A 20,130-nucleotide genomic window follows, 5' to 3' on the forward strand; every position below is an offset into this window, starting at 1 on the left:
TAAAATACAGTTTAGATACTATTCATATGTTTCATTCATGTATTTATTACATTGTTCTTTGATATTAATCAATTACAGCTAGAAAAAGTAAGTGCTAATGACGTATCAAGAACGCACAGGCTATTCTTAGTTGCTAACAGTGTTCATTTCATTACATGTACTCAAATAAACTGTCTTTTAAGCTTGTATTGTACAACATTATTGCTTAAAATACATTTTACATACTATTCTTATGTTTAAATCATGTATTTATTACATTGTTCTTTGACAATAAGTTATTACAGCTAGAATAAATAGGTATTAATGACCTCTCAACTAGCAGGCTCTTCTTAGTTGCTAAGTTGATCGATTTCCTTACATATACGGCAAGAAAAGAAAATTAAAATCGTTGTTTCGACGTCTAGAACAGAATTGCAACTTAAAATAGTAATAGAAAGTTATATTGTATGTATATATTAAAATAACAGTATGAAAACATTTATACAATTCTTAAATTGATGAACTAGCTTATTTGTTACATTTAATACCCATTCAGATGAAGGAAATAGCCTAAAGCCTTAGTTTTAGTACAATAATATAACAAATTAACAACAGTTTACTCCTAGTATATCAAAAAACCTTCTTGCTGACATCTAATCATCGTATTGGTTGCTGACTGGTTGAAAAATGTAAGTTTTAAAGCCAACCATAATGCAATACTCCCAATTCTAAAATACTGCGTTCTGATTGGCTGTCATATTCTCCAATTCGGTGCTGGCCAGCAGAACAGGATTGCAAGCCGAGCTCCTATCGTATTATGTTACCCGGATAGAAATAGTCAATTTTACCCACTTTTTGTGCACTTTTAAACATCGATTTTCGAGTTTTTCCCTTTATTTCCTTTATTTTCTAGTTAATTAAAGCCTAATTAACCATATATTACCTCAAAATACTTAATTATAAAAAATAAATAGTTTGTAATTAAAATAAAAATGCTTAAAAGGGATAGGTATGCAAATTAACAGTCTTTTAAGCTTGTATTGTACAACTTTATTGTTTAAAATACAGTTTAGATACTATTCATATGTTTCATTCATGTATTTATTACATTGTTCTTTGATATTAATCAATTACAGCTAGAAAAAGTAAGTGCTAATGACGTATCAAGAACGCACAGGCTATTCTTAGTTGCTAACAGTGTTCATTTCATTACATGTACTCAAATAAACTGTCTTTTAAGCTTGTATTGTACAACATTATTGCTTAAAATACATTTTACATACTATTCTTATGTTTAAATCATGTATTTATTACATTGTTCTTTGACAATAAGTTATTACAGCTAGAATAAATAGGTATTAATGACCTCTCAACTAGCAGGCTCTTCTTAGTTGCTAAGTTGATCGATTTCCTTACATATACGGCAAGAAAAGAAAATTAAAATCGTTGTTTCGACGTCTAGAACAGAATTGCAACTTAAAATAGTAATAGAAAGTTATATTGTATGTATATATTAAAATAACAGTATGAAAACATTTATACAATTCTTAAATTGATGAACTAGCTTATTTGTTACATTTAATACCCATTCAGATGAAGGAAATAGCCTAAAGCCTTAGTTTTAGTACAATAATATAACAAATTAACAACAGTTTACTCCTAGTATATCAAAAAACCTTCTTGCTGACATCTAATCATCGTATTGGTTGCTGACTGGTTGAAAAATGTAAGTTTTAAAGCCAACCATAATGCAATACTCCCAATTCTAAAATACTGCGTTCTGATTGGCTGTCATATTCTCCAATTCGGTGCTGGCCAGCAGAACAGGATTGCAAGCCGAGCTCCTATCGTATTATGTTACCCGGATAGAAATAGTCAATTTTACCCACTTTTTGTGCACTTTTAAACATCGATTTTCGAGTTTTTCCCTTTATTTCCTTTATTTTCTAGTTAATTAAAGCCTAATTAACCATATATTACCTCAAAATACTTAATTATAAAAAATAAATAGTTTGTAATTAAAATAAAAATGCTTAAAAGGGATAGGTATGCAAATTAACAGTCTTTTAAGCTTGTATTGTACAACTTTATTGTTTAAAAAATCAGTCAGAGCACAAAATATAAATAATAAAGCTAAAAAATAAAATATTAGTTCTAAAAAAATGCGTCAGAGAACGCAAAACATCAAGAAAGTTAATAAAAAAATAGTTATAAAAAAATCCGTCAGAGGGCGAAACTAAACAGGCAAGATTGTCTGTTTACATATGTCAGAGAGCACAAAATATCATTAAAATAAAATATTAGTTCCAAAAAAATGCGTAAGAGTACGTAAAATATCAAAAAAGTTAATAAAAAAATTATTTCTAAAAAAATCCGTCATAGGGCGCCACTAAACAGGCAAGATTGACAGTTGTTTACATAGGTAAACAACTTTGACAGTTAGTAGTTCTAAAAATGACCACCAGATTGCACAGCTGTCACCTCTAGTATATATACGTAAACATAAACAAATTTTCTTCAGTACGACTTGAGTGATGAAGGGGGGTATATCGCTCTCGCTCGTCACTCCAAAACCATCGACATTCTTGTCATCACCTCTGTCATATAAGAATCATGATAGTAGTGTAATGGTTATGAAGATGTTGTCGCTTCGACGGTCGGAAAGCAACTATTCTCCCCACCCTGCCCCACCCCCGCGACGAACTTTCTTATATACCCTCTGGGGACTATGTTACCATAACAACGCGTCCCACCACCATGACAACCACCAAACATTCAGCAAACTGCCGCTAGATCGCTCCCATTCCGTTTTTACCATGCTAACGCCTCTCATGACTTTCAAACATTTAACCACGCTAACGACTCACATGACTTCTAAACATTTACCCAAGCTAACCACTCTCATGACTTATAAACATTTAACCGTGCTGACGACTCTCATGACACATATGCCACCTTGCACTCATATCTAACCATGCTAGCCACTCTCATGACTTATAAACATTTAACCAAGCTAACTACTCTCATGACTTCCACAAATTTAACATACTGACAACTCTCATGACATATGTATGACCTTGCACTCAAATCTCTAACCATGCTAATGACTCTCATGACTTGCTCATATCTAACCATGCTAACCACTCTCAAGAATCCTCACATTTACTCAAGCTAACCACTCTCATGACTTCCAAACTTTTAACCATGCCAACGACTCTCATGACTTCCATAAATTTAACTTGCTGACAACTCTCATGACATATATACGACCTTGCATTCACATTTAACCATGTTGGGGACTCTCATGACTTATTATTTCTTCGCACTCACATTTAACCATGCTAACCACTCTCATGACATATATACGATCTTGCACTCGTATCTAACCATGTTAACCACTCACATGACTTCCAAACATTTAACCATGCTAACCACTCTCATGACTTCCATACTTTTAACTATGCCAACGACTCTCATGACATATATTTGCACTCATATCAAACCATGTTAACCACTCTCATGACTTCCAAACATTTAACCATGCCAACGACTTTCATGACTTATATACAACCTTGCATTCATATCTAACCATGCTAACCACTCTTATAACTTCCTCACATTTAACCATGCTAACGACTCTCATGACTTATTTATTACTACCTTGCACTCACATTTAACTCTCTAGACCTAAATAGAACTATTTTGTACTCACATTTAGTTGTGTTGGTGAATCTCTTGATCTATATAGAACAACATTGCCCTCACATTTAATCAAGGTGGTGATTCTGCCCATCACTATCAAGTGGTATTAAGCGCCATCTTTTGATCTTTAAGTAAACTAAAATTAAAATATTTTGTTCAGTAACTTTCCAAGTGAACATTAATTTTGTGTCTTTAGAGTATTTCATTAAATTTACTAATTGTATTCAATATTTGTGTTTTACAGAAAGTAGCTGAGGTAAACAAACTGAAGAAAGATGTCCAAAATAGCAGACATTGCTACTATTCGCGATTGGTACAACAAACAGGTCCATTTTCCAGATGAAATTGGTCAGTATTTTGTAAATTCCTTTTATTTATTTACAATCTTACTTCTATTAATTGCTTATAAAAGAAGTAAGGCAAATATTCGATTTGAGCTTTCTCAGGAAATTGAAAACAAGCAATTTTCTTTTACTTAATTTATTTTAATTTTTATGATACAAATTATCTTAAAAATATTATCACTCAATTACATTCTAGTTCTTCTATTTTCAATGTTCTAGCTTACAAATTTTGTTTAGAATACATAATATTTGTCACAAATTTATTTATTAATAACATTATTTAGTTTCTACAATGTCTTAGATTATACAAAAATATAACTTTACAGGGATTGTATTCCAACTTCTGGATTTGTCTACTCCTTCTTACAGCTCACTGTACAGTAACTGTTATCAGTAATGAACTGCATTGGAATGCCGCAAAGCTCCAGGCATCAATCACCTCAGATATTGATGAGTCTTAAAAATAATAAAAATAAAAAAAAGTTATTAGTTGGGTGAAATAGTTAATTGTTAAATCGTTGGTACAATTTTTTTCATCTGTGCAAAACAAAAATTGTGCACGATTTTAGTAAAAGTCGCATTTCTGGTTGACTAAGTTTTGGTTAAAACTATAGTTTCAAACACGATTATAGTGCCAAAACTGTATACCATTATTAAATTATCTACGTCCTTTCGTTTTTGGCAACATCAGTCACCTACACCGACTATTTGTTAGATACATTTTTGTTTTCAAGATCAGGTACCTCAAAACATGCGTTACTGACGAAAACTAATTTCATATAATTTGAAAAAGAAAGTGATAAAATTTGTGAATATTTGCGTAATAAAGGTACACTTATTATAATATTTTTACAAATCACGGATCGCAAACGAATCTTTAATGAAACATGATTATTTTGCTCACCTTTTTCCCAGTTGGTCAGTGAAGAAATAATGGTAATACTAAAGGGCACACGAAGGTCACAAGGCATGAAGGTTCATTGCATGATGTCCAGATGATAGGAGAGATGAAGTGCAGACAGTGGGAGTATGGAAGATATGGATGCAATGGTTTGTGCCGGAGAGATTGCAAAAAAACAAAAAGAAGCTTGTGGATACTCATGCCGAATTGCCAATGAGGATCTATGTTTGTGGATAGAATGGGTGTACGCGAGAACGTGTGCTCCTTGTCAGAGGAGATAGGAGCAGAGATGGAAAGAAAATAACGTAGAGGAAAGACTGGGTGGGTGTATTTTCCTGGCCGTTCACAGATTGGCCACACGTTCGTAGTAAAACGTTTTATCCCCGGACATGGGTGTCTGTAGAAGCGTCTGTGCGGGTATAAAGGCGTAAATGACCATCAAGGTTGCTGGGTTGTTGCTCGGCTAAACTTGCTCAGATATGTATTGCCCCTTTAAGCCCAAGTCCTGTCTGCACCATTCCAAACATAACACCTCTAACGAAGGCCACTTCTACGCCAATGTTGATTGCCAGATACAAGGGATAAAATTGGTGCACTAACTGGAGACAAATAGCTCTCTCTAAACTCGTCTTTCCTTCTACTAACCCTTTTTCCTCTGCATCCTCACTCGCTCAACCTCTTTTCTTTCCATCATCTAACATTTTCCTTTATCTTATTTTTTTTTTTTTTTTTTGGACTCTGTTCCACGGAACATGACTTGGACCGTCAATTGCCTAACTACTTCATTGTTCGTTTTTTCACAGCCTTGATATTTTCAATTCTTCGGCACATCTTGACCCCATTAAATAAAGAAAAGGAAATTTTTTTACTTAACAAAAAAATAGGAATTTTCCACTATCTTCCTGAAAGGATTGAGGCTTGCAAGTTTCTAAAAAATTCCATCATCTTTCACAAAAAAAAACTCTTATGGAAATATCGGGACCATAAATTAGTAATACTTTCCATTGTCCAAGTGGCTATTAAAGTGGTTAGCTCATGTATAATCTGCTCATGAGTGGTTTTGGCTATGTCTTAGCAAACTAAACGACCTAAGAATAGGTTTCTTTAGGCTTTAGATTCAAGGAGAGAACAGCATGAAGAGAAATGAGCAAGCGGACACCCTAGAGAGTACAATGCGCTGCATTCCCGGTCATGGGACTTAAACTCTTGAACAGGAACAGCTAATGATCCTTAAGAAGTTGTTCAAGAAGGAGGAAGAGTTCAACTAAGTTAAGCTCTGAAGCAATTTTGGGCTAACAAAAATCAGTGTGGGCAATTTATAAACTAAAAAAAATCAGAGGTTTACCTCAGTAAGAGTAAAAATAGCATGCCTGTGGATTTCCTCAAAGAAGCATTGACCAATGGGTCCATTCAGACAGGCCTTCTTAATTTTATTTTAATAGTTGTGTTTATGGTTGTTGATATCTTTGCAAGTTTTCGTTAATTACTTCTTCTTCTTCTTCTTTTACCAAAGATGACCACTTGATCGAGAGGTTTCTGACGTGTTGTGACTACAGTCTGGAGAGGACAAAAGCCACTATGGATTTGTTCTTCTGTTTGAGAGCTGATACTCCAGAATTTTTCACCGATCGAGATCCATTACATCCACGCATGCAGGAAGTTTTCAATTTAATGTGAGTAAATGAAACTGGTTTCTACTTATTCGATTTTGGGAGGCACTTTTTGTGGGTCCATAAAGCCGATTCATATTTCATTCTGGAAACGATGACTTACCGGATAACTGGTTGCAAGTGTACACCAAGTTGACGGCATCTTTTCAAAAGTCTTTTAGTGTTCACACCATATTTGTAGTTGATCCGAAAGGCTCCACGAATGGCCTTCTGAATATTTTCAAATAAACAATTAACAAGTGATTGACAACTTTTTCTTGTTTAAGAATAACTTGTGCCATAATTAACTTTGGTATTATGTTATTGTTAATTTTACGCATAAATAACTTAGAAAAATTTAAGTCTTGAGATGTTTCAAGAACTTCTAAGACATGTATATTTCATAGAGCTTTGTTTGCTTAACAATAGGCTAATTAACTAATTCAACATTACCATATTCTGTTAATGAATGAACCATACATATGTAAGCGAATAAGACGTACGCTCAATGACAGCAATCAAAACAGTAAACACCAGCTGCCTCTTTCACGTCATGAACACTAACCTTCAAAATTATCAATTGAATAACAGTTGAATGACAGCTGTGCTAAAAAAAAATCACTCATTTCTTGGACAATATTTCTGAATTACCCTGAATTCATGATTCATTATTTAATTATCACAGCTATATGATAACAAACAAATAGAAATTCAAATATAAAATAAATTTAATGCAATGCCCTTGAACGGCGAGCGGCTACAGGAGAGAGTTCAGGCGTAGAGCTCTTGTTTGTACATTATACCCTGATATAAACTTATAAAATTTGTCATATTATATATAAAATATTTATTTTTTATTAGAACTTTATAACAAATTTAATGAATGACTGGATACAGAACAAAGAAGCAGTAAAAATCACGATATCTCTTAGTCTTTTTTATCATTATTTTCTTTCCAATACTAAATGCCAGTAAAACGAAAATGTATTATTTTTATTTAGGAATATTTAAATTAATTATTATTTTACCACCAATTAATTAATTTATTGATAAAATGAATCCAAAACACTCTCAAATCCCTCTCGTTGCTGCAATTGTTATAAATTACAAACAGCAACTTTTCTTCAAAGATCATTTTTTCCTCAATATCGATTGCTGTGTACGTTTAGTACGTCAAGTCCAGTTCACCACGACACCCAATTTAAAGATTAAATATAATAATAAATTTGATAATTAAAGTAAATGTCCTTTTTAGAGAAAAACTTAATCCAAAATTTAAAAAGGAAAACACAGAGAAACTCTGTTTACTATCTTTTGATTTCTTTCAAGTTAAATGCGAAGAAGTTTTCAATAATTTTATTAAAATGCGATTTTTGAGCACCCCGAGATTTTCCTATCCTAAGATGATTTAAGCGCATGCAGAAACTTATTCATCAAAACTAATCATCCATCAATTATTTCAATGAATTTGACAAAATTATTCGTATTCCTATTAAGTGTTATTCTAATTTCACCATTAGCTAATACAATACTAAATAAATCAATTAGTAATTTATAGAGATAATTAAGGTAATTTGCAATAAATTATCAATCATAATCCATTCATCTGATAATTAGTTTGGTATTTGGAGTGAATTATTTATTCAAATATACTTAATTCAAAGCGTGGCCTGGGCTTTACAAAATCATTTCATCCAACTATTAATTCAAGTATCCACTTATCTTCTCAACCACTGCTCCAGAAATTTTTTAAATTTGTTTCCTGGTCTTTTATACATATGTTACTTTTTAGTTTACCCAACTAATCGATCATCCTCACTAATGTTTTTTTTACAGAGATCTGTTACCATTGCCACAGCTGACATCGCAAGGTTATAAATGCTTTCTGTATCGTTTAGCCAACCCAGATCCAGAACGTTTTGTATTTAATGATTATGTGAAATGTTTCTTCTTGGTCGGCGATACAAGAGTGAAAACCGAAACCATTATACCTAAAGGAGAAGTTGTTATCTTTGATATGAGAGGTTATTCGTTCAGACACCTAACACGTATAACATTTCCAACTTTGAGGAAATATATGCATTATACACAGGTAAATTTAATTTTTATAGAATATTAGATTAAAGTATTTTTCGAAAAAAGATACAATTAATAATATGTTAACCCCTTTTTCCAATGGTTGCAAATAGGCGTACCGTATTATTGATGAGTATAATTCATTATTTCGTGTGCAACTACTGCTTTAATGTATGATTGATTATTACGATATGGTTCGGGTACTCTACTGTTCAATCTTTTGAACTGTTCTCTTCAACTGTTGTTCAATATTAAACTTAAAAAAAAAATGATCGAAATCATTTCGCAGATGAACGTCGAAATTCTGCTTCTTTTTTTTTTTGCAGTGGTTTTCCTAAATTGATAAAATATGACCGACCTGCTGTCGTATTTTTTACTGAACTTATTGGTTACGAAGTACTATGTAGAACCAAAGTTCGTAACTAGTATAAATACTAAAAAAAGACAAGACATTTTTCTTCAAAAAAGATACATATATCTTAAATAAAATTACTTAAAATTCCACAACTGTTTAGTTTTCACGAAAGATCCTGTCTTGATCGAATAAAAGAGTATTTCTATTATTATTACTTTGCATGCAATTCTGAAATTACTTACAGCCTATTTTCCTGTAACTTTTGTTAATTGGATAGAAACTGATACTAATTTGTACGGGAGAAGACGACTTAGATAATAGATGAACATTTGCCGTGTCTTCTGATGATACCATCATACTTCAACAATGAAACGATACGCCCACTTGCAACAAGTGCTTTGGGTCCCTAGTAGCCTGAAATATAGCCTAATAAAATTACTCTTCTCTGTTGCCTAGGAAGCTCATCCAGTGCGCCTTAAACAGATCCATGTGATCAACGTTTCTCCATTATTAGACAAAACTATGGCCGTTGTAAAACCACTGCTCAAGAGTGAAGTGGCAAACATGGTAACTATGAAATTTTCACTATTTAATTTTAAGATAAATTATAGTTTGATTTCAACTAGTTTTGTTGTTTCTAACTAAACTAATTGTTTATGTTTGAGATTTAAAAAAATTAATTTACTTTTTTTGGTGTACTCTTTAAATCGGTCTTTTGTTTCCAGCTACATTTCCATCAGCCAGGATCAACTTCCCTACAAGACTTCATCCCATTAGAAATATTACCTGAAGAATACGGCGGCAAAGCTGGCACTGTTTCTGATATTAAAGGTGAGATATCTGTTTACAAGTATGTCAGTTCACCAGAACTTACCTTACACAACACTAACTTCGGCTTGGGTTTCCATTAGACTTCTCTAGAAAGTAGCCGTGGATGAAGCAAGGGTTTAGACATCGGGAGGTAATTATCCCAGAGGAAGTAGTTGCCGCTGGGTGCAGATGCCTCTTTTTTCCTAGAACTTCCGGGCAGATCATGGTTCCCTCCATTTAAGTGAGCCATCCTCAGATCATCTGGGAAGCGTTGAAAAGGTGGCATGAGGTTATCTCTAAATGCCGACTCTCCTCTCTGCCTGGAACTTTGCTGGAGAAGCTAGGTGGGGAATATACCCAAGTACAAACCTTCTGTTTTTAATTTGGAAGAGCTTTCTTTAGAATGTTTAAAATGGGCGTCTAAAGAAAGGGGTATGTGTTAGAAGTAAGGGTGTGCTTCTTTAATTTGGGAGAACCCAGAATGGCTCCCACTTCATTTCCCTATTTGGTTAGTATATTTACTGTAATTTATGTAATCGTTACTGTATTTATGATTATAGCTTTTGAAATAATGAAATAAAAATACATAAATTTAAATTTCTTTTCCAGAAAGCTGGAAAGCAAAAGTAGAAAAGAATAGAGATTGGTTTCTGACAAATCCATGGCTAGCTAAAAATTCCAAAAGGACAGATAAAAGGAATGTCTTAAATTTTATGGAAGGATCATTCAGAACTTTGACTATCGATTAAGTTGAACTTTTTTTTTTACAAGTGGAGAATTTTTTAATCACTCAATCTATTACTTTACTTAAATTAATATTATCATTGTTATTCAATCAACAACTTTTTTTTAGAAAGGGCATTTTTGAAAATAGAAATAAAATATGAAAGTATTTAGAATTTTGACTTTTTATTTTAAATTTTGAATGTTTGCTTTCTATTCAGTAACTGTGTATAAAGTAATTTAAATAATTTACCCAAAAGCATTTTGCATCAAATAAAATTATAAAATAAATGTAAAACACAATTTCTGTATTGCCTATTTCAATTATTGTATTATTGTACAGATGTTGCTTCTAAAATAAATAAATTTTTAAAAAAAGACGACTATTCTTTACCCATTACGCTGCGAAATCTTTGGATAATAAATATTATTTATTTCAAACTTTAATATAAAATGTAGTAAATTAAGTTATAAAACGTTTGAACAATGAAAAGTAAGATTTGAAAATAATTCAGGATGAATTATCTAAAAAAATATAGAGTGTAATCTCTAAATTCCAATCAAGAAAGAATTTTACAAGTATGAATACAATATTATACCTATCATACAATTTTAAATTAAAGACGTACAAGTGTTCAGCATTGAAATGCCGTGAAATAGACATTCTCCTGCCATCTGTTGTCAACTTTAAGAACTAAACCACCTATTATACAATTTTAAATTAAAGGCGCACAAGTATTCAGCATTAAAATGCCGTGAAATAGACATTCTCCTGCTATCTGTCGTCAAGTTTAAGAACTAAACTCAAAGAAACTTATCTAAAATTCAATTTTATTATTGTAAAACTGTTCTTTTCTTTCTTTATTCTTTGTTAAAACGTTAATTTATTTTATAATTAATATAGATTTTTTTAATAGTAAAATGTTAATTATTAAATTTACAACTAAGAATTAAAATAGCTTCCTCAAATTTAGGAAATTTATAGTTTGGAAGTATTAATGCGTAGACTGATGAAAAAGTTAAGAAAATAGATGAAAAACTGGACTACATAAGAGTTAAGTAGTTACGAATTTGTTAGAATGGTTACTCAACTATGATAAAAAAAATTGGCAAATTGATCTATGTATCTATCATCTGATCTATTCTTTTGATCAAATATTCAGAAAGCCCAGTGACTAGTAATTTATAATTAATTTGAGAGAAAAGTGATCTATTGTTTTCTTTAATGAACATTTTAATTAAAGGTAACTTGGACTATACTTTAATAACAATTAACCACTCATTACTATGAATGCATCCTATCTAAAGTATTAACTTCTTCTGATAGATGTTATTAACACAAATTTGAGATTCTACTATCTACAAAACGAATTCGTAGGAATTTAGAATTTTACTATCTCTCTTACTTTCTAAGATATTTTCATTAAAATAACTTCTTTTTTTCGGAAGAAAGCGTACTCTTTTCTTCAAGAACTTTTGGCCAATCCTGCCAAACTATCCTAACTGCAATAGGAATATTTTTATCAATTCTAAGAAAACCCCCAGAGGCCAAAGTTATTTTTTTATCATACTTAAAAAATCTTTTTAAACAAATGTTATTTTTTCATCTTTTTTTTAAAAAAGAAAATCCTTACCTGTTGAATTTCATCCAGAACTGCTCCAACTTAACTGTCAGGCAAAGAATATAGAGAGCCTTAACTGGTGGGTCTTCTACACCTACATACGAAGACCATCTCCCCAGAGCAAAATAGCTTTTTGTCCTTTACGAGCCACTAGGGAGGAAACAGTACTTCAGATAAGATCATGTTTTGTGATATAAGTTGTGATGATTGGGCATCAATCATAGACAGAGGAAAGCTGAGTGAACCTACCTTGGCAACAAGTCAGGTGAAGACCAATGTTTTTCAAGGACCCTAGAAGAACCACAGGAAGAAGAATTTAGAAATGGGAATAAATAATTTTTTAAAAATTCCAAAATTGTGCAAAAGAATATTGTTCTTTGTTTTTTAAACACACTTTTTCCTTTATTTATTTGTATTACTTAATTTCTTTATTTTTATTATTGTTAATTATTATTTGAGCATCTTTTAAGTAGTTCATTAATTCTTTATTATATATTTTTTAATGTTTTCTTTTTCTTTAGTTACTTTATTTTTTGTTTAGTAATTATCTATCAACAATTAGTTTTTTTTTCAGTAAATTATACTAAAAAATGACATAACTAAATGTTTTCAGTTCCTTTATTTGGTTTTCTGAAAATGTATTTTCTTTATGAATGAATATTTTATCTTTAATTTCTAACTAATTTTTTTCTTTCAACTATTACATTTTGTAAAAGTTAAGAAAAAGTATTTTAACAATTTTCTTTTTTTTAATCAACTACAATGACACAGTTAGAACATTCTTTATTTCCTCCTTAATAACATTTACATAATAAAATTTAATTTTTTGGTAAAACACGACACAGATATACAACCTACATCTTTTCAATTTTGATTTTTTTCCTTTAAAGTGCTCTAGTTTTTTTTTTTATATTTATATATGTACATAAATTTTATAACTTTTTACATATAAATGTCATGTTTATTTTATTTATTTTTTTTCTTTATTTTTATCTACATAACAACCCGTATGTTTTGTTTTTTGAACAATAACTAAACACTTTCAGTACATTTTTATTATTTTTTTTAAATTAGAAAATCACTCGACAATTATCCTATAAAATGTGCTAATTTTTTTATGCCAGAAAATTAAATGTAGCGCACGTAATGTATATAATTTGAGAATTTTTATTATATCAGGCATCATACTTGCAATATTTGCTGAAGTTAATTTACCTGCTTGAATTTGCAATGCTTTATAATTTAGTGTAGTGATTTTGGAATCCTTGGAGACATCACTTGGAAATGTATAAATTTGTATAAGGGTTAAGAGGGAGTATGAAAGAACTTACAAGTTTCTGTGTAAGCTCCAGAAACTAGTCCTTTGGATTTTTATTTCCTAAGAGCCACAAAAATGATGGCTAGGGATAACTGAACGAGATAAGTCCGGAGGCTAGATGTGCAATCAACCCCAGATGTGGACACAGGTAACATAAGAGTGCAGCACATAGAACACTTTAAGGTCTGCAGAGATAGCTGTCGTGTAACTAACTATTTGGACTTGTAAGTTAAATTTTTTTAAAAAAAAGAATAAACTACCAATGCTGTATAATCATGAACACAGTAAATATTTAAGGATTTCTCAAGAACTCGCTCCAGCACACGAAAAAGCAGTGTATATTTCTACAAGTAATCCAACCCACAACATTTACCTATTAACAATACCAATGACAAGGTGAAGTAGTCGACAAATTCCGCAAATGTGGTGCCTGATTTCTATTGAGTTTTATTGTTATTTCTCAAATAATTTTGTTTTTATATATTTATTTATTTTGAGGGAGATGAAAATCTTGTAAAATCCTTGTTGAATAGTTATCCTCTGTTTTTCCTCAATTTATTTTATTTTTTTAAATAAAATATTCAAAACTTTAACGATCGATTTACATCCGACGACCATGGACGAGAACTTAAAATAAAGTTTTGTTTGACAACACGAAACTTGTTAAGTTTACAATGGTTTTGGTAATTGGCCAATGATTATTTCCAGCAATAACAAAAATCGAACGAACAAAAACTGGACATAAGTTACCAGCTAATCAGGAAAAAACTAAATTCTTTCTTTTGACTCAAGCAAACATACTTTACTATAAAATTCTCATATTTACCATTAAATAAAATCCAAGGCCTAGACCAGGCATCGAACCCAGTACCAACAATACATCTTAGCTTCTAATGAATCGCCTATCGTTGAGCCTTGATTTCAAGTAAGTTAGGTAAGTTATTGCTAGGACTTCTTTTTTTTTAAAAAAAAAAGAGTGTAGAGAAGTTTTATATACGAGAATATAAAACATTGATACGAGAACAAGATAACCCCTTTTGTTTGAAGCTTTTCTTTGGAAAATTGATTGGTTTTACGCTGCGCAAGAGGCCATTTCCAAACCAACTCCCAAGTCATTCTGCAAGAGTATCCTTTTGATTCCTAAAATAAACCAGGCTGTGATTGAAAAGATTTTAGTCTAACAGGAATTTACAAGTTTCTTATTTTCAAGAAGGTTAAAAATATTAAGGCCATTTTTCAGCTAAAAATCTCAAAAAAGATTAATTTTAATTTAGAAATAAAATGCAATTAAAAACGTTTTTGTGATTGTAATATAAATGTAAAAAAATCCAGATCAGAATAAATAAATAAATGTACAATAAATCCAATTATTTATTATTTATAAATGTTATTTATTCAATTTTTATTTATGAATATATAAATTTATTTATTTATTTTTTTTTTTTTTGGGTACCATCTTCATGGTTTTACAATTTTTGTATACCTACAAAACAATTAATTTATTTGATAATGTTTAATTTTTATTACAAAAGGCACTTTTCTACCAAAAAGAAAAAAAAAGTTGATCTGAGTGTATAATGCAATAAACTGGCCACCCTTTAACACTAACAAGTAGTATTTATGATTTTTTTCTTCATATATTTATTAGAAAAAATAAAAATATATATGTTTTACCATATTGTTTTAAAATGTTTGCACTGAGACAATTCAACTATGGGCTACGTCTTTTTTTCTCTTTTTTGACGTTGATTACGCTTCTTTCACTTTGATATGTGGAGTACCAAGAGAAAGCATTAACGAGCCTGTGGTGAAGAATGTGAGAGATCGAATGAAACCTATAAAACCTAGCCTAGGTGTTGGAATGGATTGTTTCGATGGCATTGAACTGAACAATGCTGCTAAAACCGTTTTTAGTTTTTGTTGTTAGATCTTGATGTAAAGTTCTTTGTAGCGTCGACGTAATTTTCGCCTACTTTTAGGTTACGGTGGAAATTCCTGGCTGTTCACATTTTATTATTCATTCATTTGATTTATCTTGTTCATTATGATGTTAAAATACAGTGAAGCCGCTAAAAAAAAAAAGAAGAAAAAAGGACGTAGTTTTCTAAAAATTACATTCCATTATTTCAGATATGTATTTGGAAAAAATACTTTTCACTCATTTTAACGTGAATAAGTCTAAACGTACATATGATCGAGAATTAGAAATTAGTCAAGTGGCCAGATCACTATTGTAAAAATAATCCCAATGGAGGAAAAATAAACTGGATTAAACCATTTTTATAAAGCGTCTTCTGACATTATTATTTATTATTGTAGTTATTCTTATTTATTTTTTTTAGTTTATTTATTTAAATTTTAATTTACAAGTTTGGTTTACTAAACAAGTAGTTAGTGAACATTAAACAACGTAAAAATAAAGTCCTATCTTGTGGAATAGTGAAGTCAAATTAAAGATCTACTACACTTATAAGTTGAATCTTTTTGTTAATTTGCACTGCAATAATTTATTGGGTAATTAAACTCATGAAAATTTTGTACAAACAGTAATAATAAAAATTATTGCAAGTTTTTTTTTTTTGTCAATTATTTCAGTGAATTAACTATGCGAGAAGTCTAATAATACACACGAATATGAGGACTGTCAGCTTATTTCAGGCAAGCGAAGAAATTTATTTTAAGAGGCATAACTCAGAAGTACAAAAAAATAAATCGTTTAAAAATCCAAAATGAACCGAGGAGCAAATAATCTTTAAAACATCTACTTACAATTTGAAGACACAAACCTACTACCAGATTATTCAGGCGGGCTTTATAGTCCAACTACCAAATTAGGCGTCGTGGACGGAGGCGATTAGCAAACATAATTTACTGTAAAATCTCTTTTATTAACCATTAAATAAAATCCAAGGCCTAAAGACCCGGTACCACAGTGCATATTAAGCTTTGCAGGACTCGCCTCTTAAACGCTTGGCTACCGTTGAAGATCTGGGAAGAGTTAACCCCTTACTCCTTAGGAGTAGTAAACAAAATATCCAGAAGCAACTCAGAACTGCAACAGTACAGGAAATGTAAAACAAATAATAATAATTATTATTATTGTTCTTAAAGAGACAGTTTCGTTCTGAGTATTAGGGACTAAGTTGTCTTCGCTTTCTGAACAAAAAGCTGAAAGTCCTAAATAAAATAAATAAGGATTAATTTTTATTCTTTATTTTTATATTATTAGTTTTTTCTTTAAAAAAAGATTCTGGTCCTCTCTAATATTTTTATTTTTTAATTATTATTATTAATTATTATTTTGATTTATTAAATAATCTTAAGAAATTTGTGCGCAGTAAATCTTTAATACTTCTTTCGCTCTCCCCCCCACAAATCATACATATTTTAAATTTTCTATTCTTTAAAGAATTCAACATGTACACATATTTTTCCCCCCCGAAACTTCTTACGAACTATTTAGGCTCTCTATGAACAATTAACACATCGACAATATATTACAATTCTAATATTTATATACATATATATTTATTTTTTGAAAAAATTTGTTCGTTGTTTGTACAAAAAAACAAAAAAACACATCGAATCTACATTATCCGTGATCAACTATACATATTAATTAATTAAATAATTAACAAAAATAAAATAAAACTACTCTAACATGCTTTTTAGGTGTTTTTTGTTTTTTATCAAGGAGTGGTCTTTAGTTAATTTGGAAAAGGATTCAAAACAATGACTATTTTTTCAACATTTTTCTTTTTGTGTGGATTTTTCGCTATTTTTAACATTCAAAATGTATTTAATTTATATTTAATTACAATGTTCCTATTCTGTTCTCATAATAATAATAATAATAAAAAGTCTAACTTGACCATTCATACCACCTTATCTTAGTACACTTTACCAGCTTCTAACTTACACACATTTTTCACACACCTAATTTCAGAAAATTTTCAATTCTTACTCACATTTATAGAGTTCGTAAATTCGTACATTACACTGAGATGGTACTTCAGAAAGAAGAAAGCCTAAACCTCTAGTCCCAGAACTGACCTATAAACAGTTTTTTTAAAAAAATATTATTCAAAGAGAAGTAACCCGATTTTATTTATGGGCAATTCATGAAAAGATAAAAGAAAATTGTAAAAATCCGTATTGTATTACATAGTTACTTTCAGTTCAGTAATTTACTGATTAATTATGAATTTTTAGCCACACATTTAATCCACAAAGCTATCTCAGTTCATTAAAAAGAAGAAAAAGCCTAAACATCCCCCATTTCCCAGTAATTGAATGCCCTTTTCACTAATTTTCAAAGAATAAATATTTCAAATAAAAATTTCGATTGAACTTAAGAGCTCTAGGAGAAAGGACTTGCGTTGGCTGGACAATCTCCAAAGATGTCCCAATAGGTGTTTAGACAATAGAATATAATACATTCCAAGGTCAGTGATGTTTGGCAAGAGACTTTGGTAGACGAGGTCCACGGGTTTTCCTTTAAGCCTGAAAGCGCCGTCTATATAGATAGATTGAACTTCAGGAGAGATGTGAGTATTCTTCTTCTTCTTCTATGGGCACTACAGACCGAGACGGTCCATGGCCTGCTCTATGCGGGTAGACCACTCAACCCTATCATTCACCAGGTGGGCCCTCAAACCTATCTTTCTCATATCCGCCTTCACATTGTCCACCCACCTGGTCTTCGGACGTCCCCGGGGGCGAAAGCCGTGCCACTTTCCTTTTAGCACCTTTGATGCTATCCTTTCCTCGGACATCCGGCATACATGCCCATACCATTTCAGCCGCTGGGCCTTCACAAACGCGGTGATGCTTGGCTCCCCATACAGGGCGTACACCTCTTGATTTAGCCTTCTTTTCCATCTCTGGTTTTCCCTTTTCGGCCCAAAGATCCGTCTTAGGACTCGCCTCTCGAACCTGTCAATCCTCTCACAAGCTGCCTTATTCAGTGTCCATGTTTCGCTTGCGTAGGTCACGACAGGCCTTATCAAGGTCTTATACATCTGGATCTTTGTTCCTCGGTTGACCAGGCTGCTCCTCATTATTTTGTATAGACCGTAGTACGCTCTGTTTCCCGCTGCTATCCTTCTTCTGACTTCTTCTTTTTCGTCGGCTATGTCCAAAATGATAGAGCCCAAGTAAAGTGAGTATTCTTCTTTACAGAAAATCGTTCGGAATCAGATTACAAAAGGAATCTGTTCTGGGGGGAATCCCCTTTGTAAAGCTCAATTTCTGGTTAAAGGATTTTAATCTCTCAGTTAATCTCAAATCCCTTAGGAATCAGTAAACGAAATATAAATTTTCAGATTCCTGCGTTTTTTTTTTTTCTTTTCTTTTAACAAGAGCTCAATTTGAGCGATATTGCTCCACACGCACAAACATATACACAAATCATCCATAACCACAAACCACTTTGTAAACAAAAAAAATCGCTGTTCTGTCACAGGCAAACAACACGGCGATACGATTCCAATACTTTCTCTCGCTAACAGAGAAAGTAAAAATAAATAAAATAAAATTATAAAAACAGAAATTAAGAACATTAATGTTCACCTTTTTTTTTACTCTTTTGGTGTTTTAACTTACTGTGAATTTTTGCCGATGAGCTAAATTAGCAATCTCTTTTTTTTCTTTTTTCTTTTTTTAATACAAGACATATTGTACAATGAAATTTTTTTATAAACTTTGTATACGCATTTTCGTGTATTAACATTTTCTATAACTTTTTTATTTGATTTTCCTCTAGTGATTTTTTTTTTTTTATTATATTTTGCAAAAAATTGACAAGAAAATACATCATGCAACATATTGTTAATATATTGCTGTGAGCAAGTGATTTTTTTTTTTTTTAATTAATTTTATACATATTTCTTCCCCATTAAATATTTTATACAAAAAGGATTCCGTTTTGAGTTAATAAAAAATTAAACACAAAGAAAAAACACAGGACACACACACACATTAAATAAAACAAAAAAAAAACTTGTGTATCCTCATTTTTTACAATGATTACTTTTCACAATTACAAATTGTCTTTGTTTTTTGATAAACGGATGCATGGATTTCTTTTTTATATTTTATTCCTCCATGCAATCTTCATCACAATAAAAATGGCAGTGATTTGTTTAGTTGAGTGATTAACCTACTTTAACCCATCGATCTATTGAATATTCCAATGCTGCTAGCCATCTGTTAAAAAGGGAAAACAACAATTAAAATATTAAAAAATAAAAATAAATAACAGTGCAGTTATGTTTACCAATTGGATGGAGTTAGTCACTCAATTAGTTTAATTATGACACAACCAATGTACAACAAATTTGTCTTATCTTATGTTGACACTGCCAGAGTTACAGTGACTGACACAATCAGTCAGTGAAGTAGATGGGAACGATCAGTCCGAGAAGTTAATAGAAACGGTGTACTGAGACAAGGAGTGCTTTGGCAATTAGTTGTAGTAATACAATACATTGAAAAAAAAATCATCAATAAAGTCTAGCGATTCAGACATGGTTGGATTAAGGTGTGATCTAGCGTTTTATCACCAACGCAAATTCATCCAAAGTTGTAGAAGTTAAAGTTTCTTCATTTTCTATAATTGTAGAAATCGGTAGTTGAATTTAAAAGTAGCTC

The 20,130-nt window shown here is 31.2% G+C and overlaps 2 protein-coding genes across 24 annotated transcripts in view; one reads left to right on the plus strand and one right to left on the minus strand.

Moving 5' to 3' along the window:
- Positions 1-10,665, plus strand: part of LOC141451668 (alpha-tocopherol transfer protein) — a 68,261-nt gene extending 57,596 nt beyond the window's left edge. The window contains exons 3-8 of the mRNA XM_074123167.1: positions 3,926-4,029; positions 6,440-6,599; positions 8,412-8,667; positions 9,463-9,573; positions 9,732-9,837; positions 10,426-10,665. Coding sequence (XP_073979268.1) covers positions 3,957-4,029; positions 6,440-6,599; positions 8,412-8,667; positions 9,463-9,573; positions 9,732-9,837; positions 10,426-10,565 — 846 coding nt within the window. The 5' untranslated portion in view covers positions 3,926-3,956 and the 3' untranslated portion in view covers positions 10,566-10,665. The remainder of the gene's footprint in view (positions 1-3,925; positions 4,030-6,439; positions 6,600-8,411; positions 8,668-9,462; positions 9,574-9,731; positions 9,838-10,425) is intronic.
- A 2,262-nt stretch (positions 10,666-12,927) lies between these two features.
- Positions 12,928-20,130, minus strand: part of LOC141451657 (uncharacterized) — a 618,152-nt gene continuing 610,949 nt past the window's right edge. For all 23 annotated transcript variants that reach the window (XM_074123121.1, XM_074123122.1, XM_074123123.1 and 20 more), the window contains one exon: positions 12,928-19,686. In XM_074123121.1, the coding sequence (XP_073979222.1) occupies positions 19,635-19,686 (52 nt within the window). In that variant the 3' untranslated portion in view covers positions 12,928-19,634. The remainder of the gene's footprint in view (positions 19,687-20,130) is intronic.

This window comes from Rhodnius prolixus, unplaced genomic scaffold (genome assembly GCF_049639745.1).
Source record: "Rhodnius prolixus isolate KJV_2025 unplaced genomic scaffold, Rpr scaffold_14, whole genome shotgun sequence".
Taxonomy (NCBI): domain Eukaryota; kingdom Metazoa; phylum Arthropoda; class Insecta; order Hemiptera; family Reduviidae; genus Rhodnius; species Rhodnius prolixus.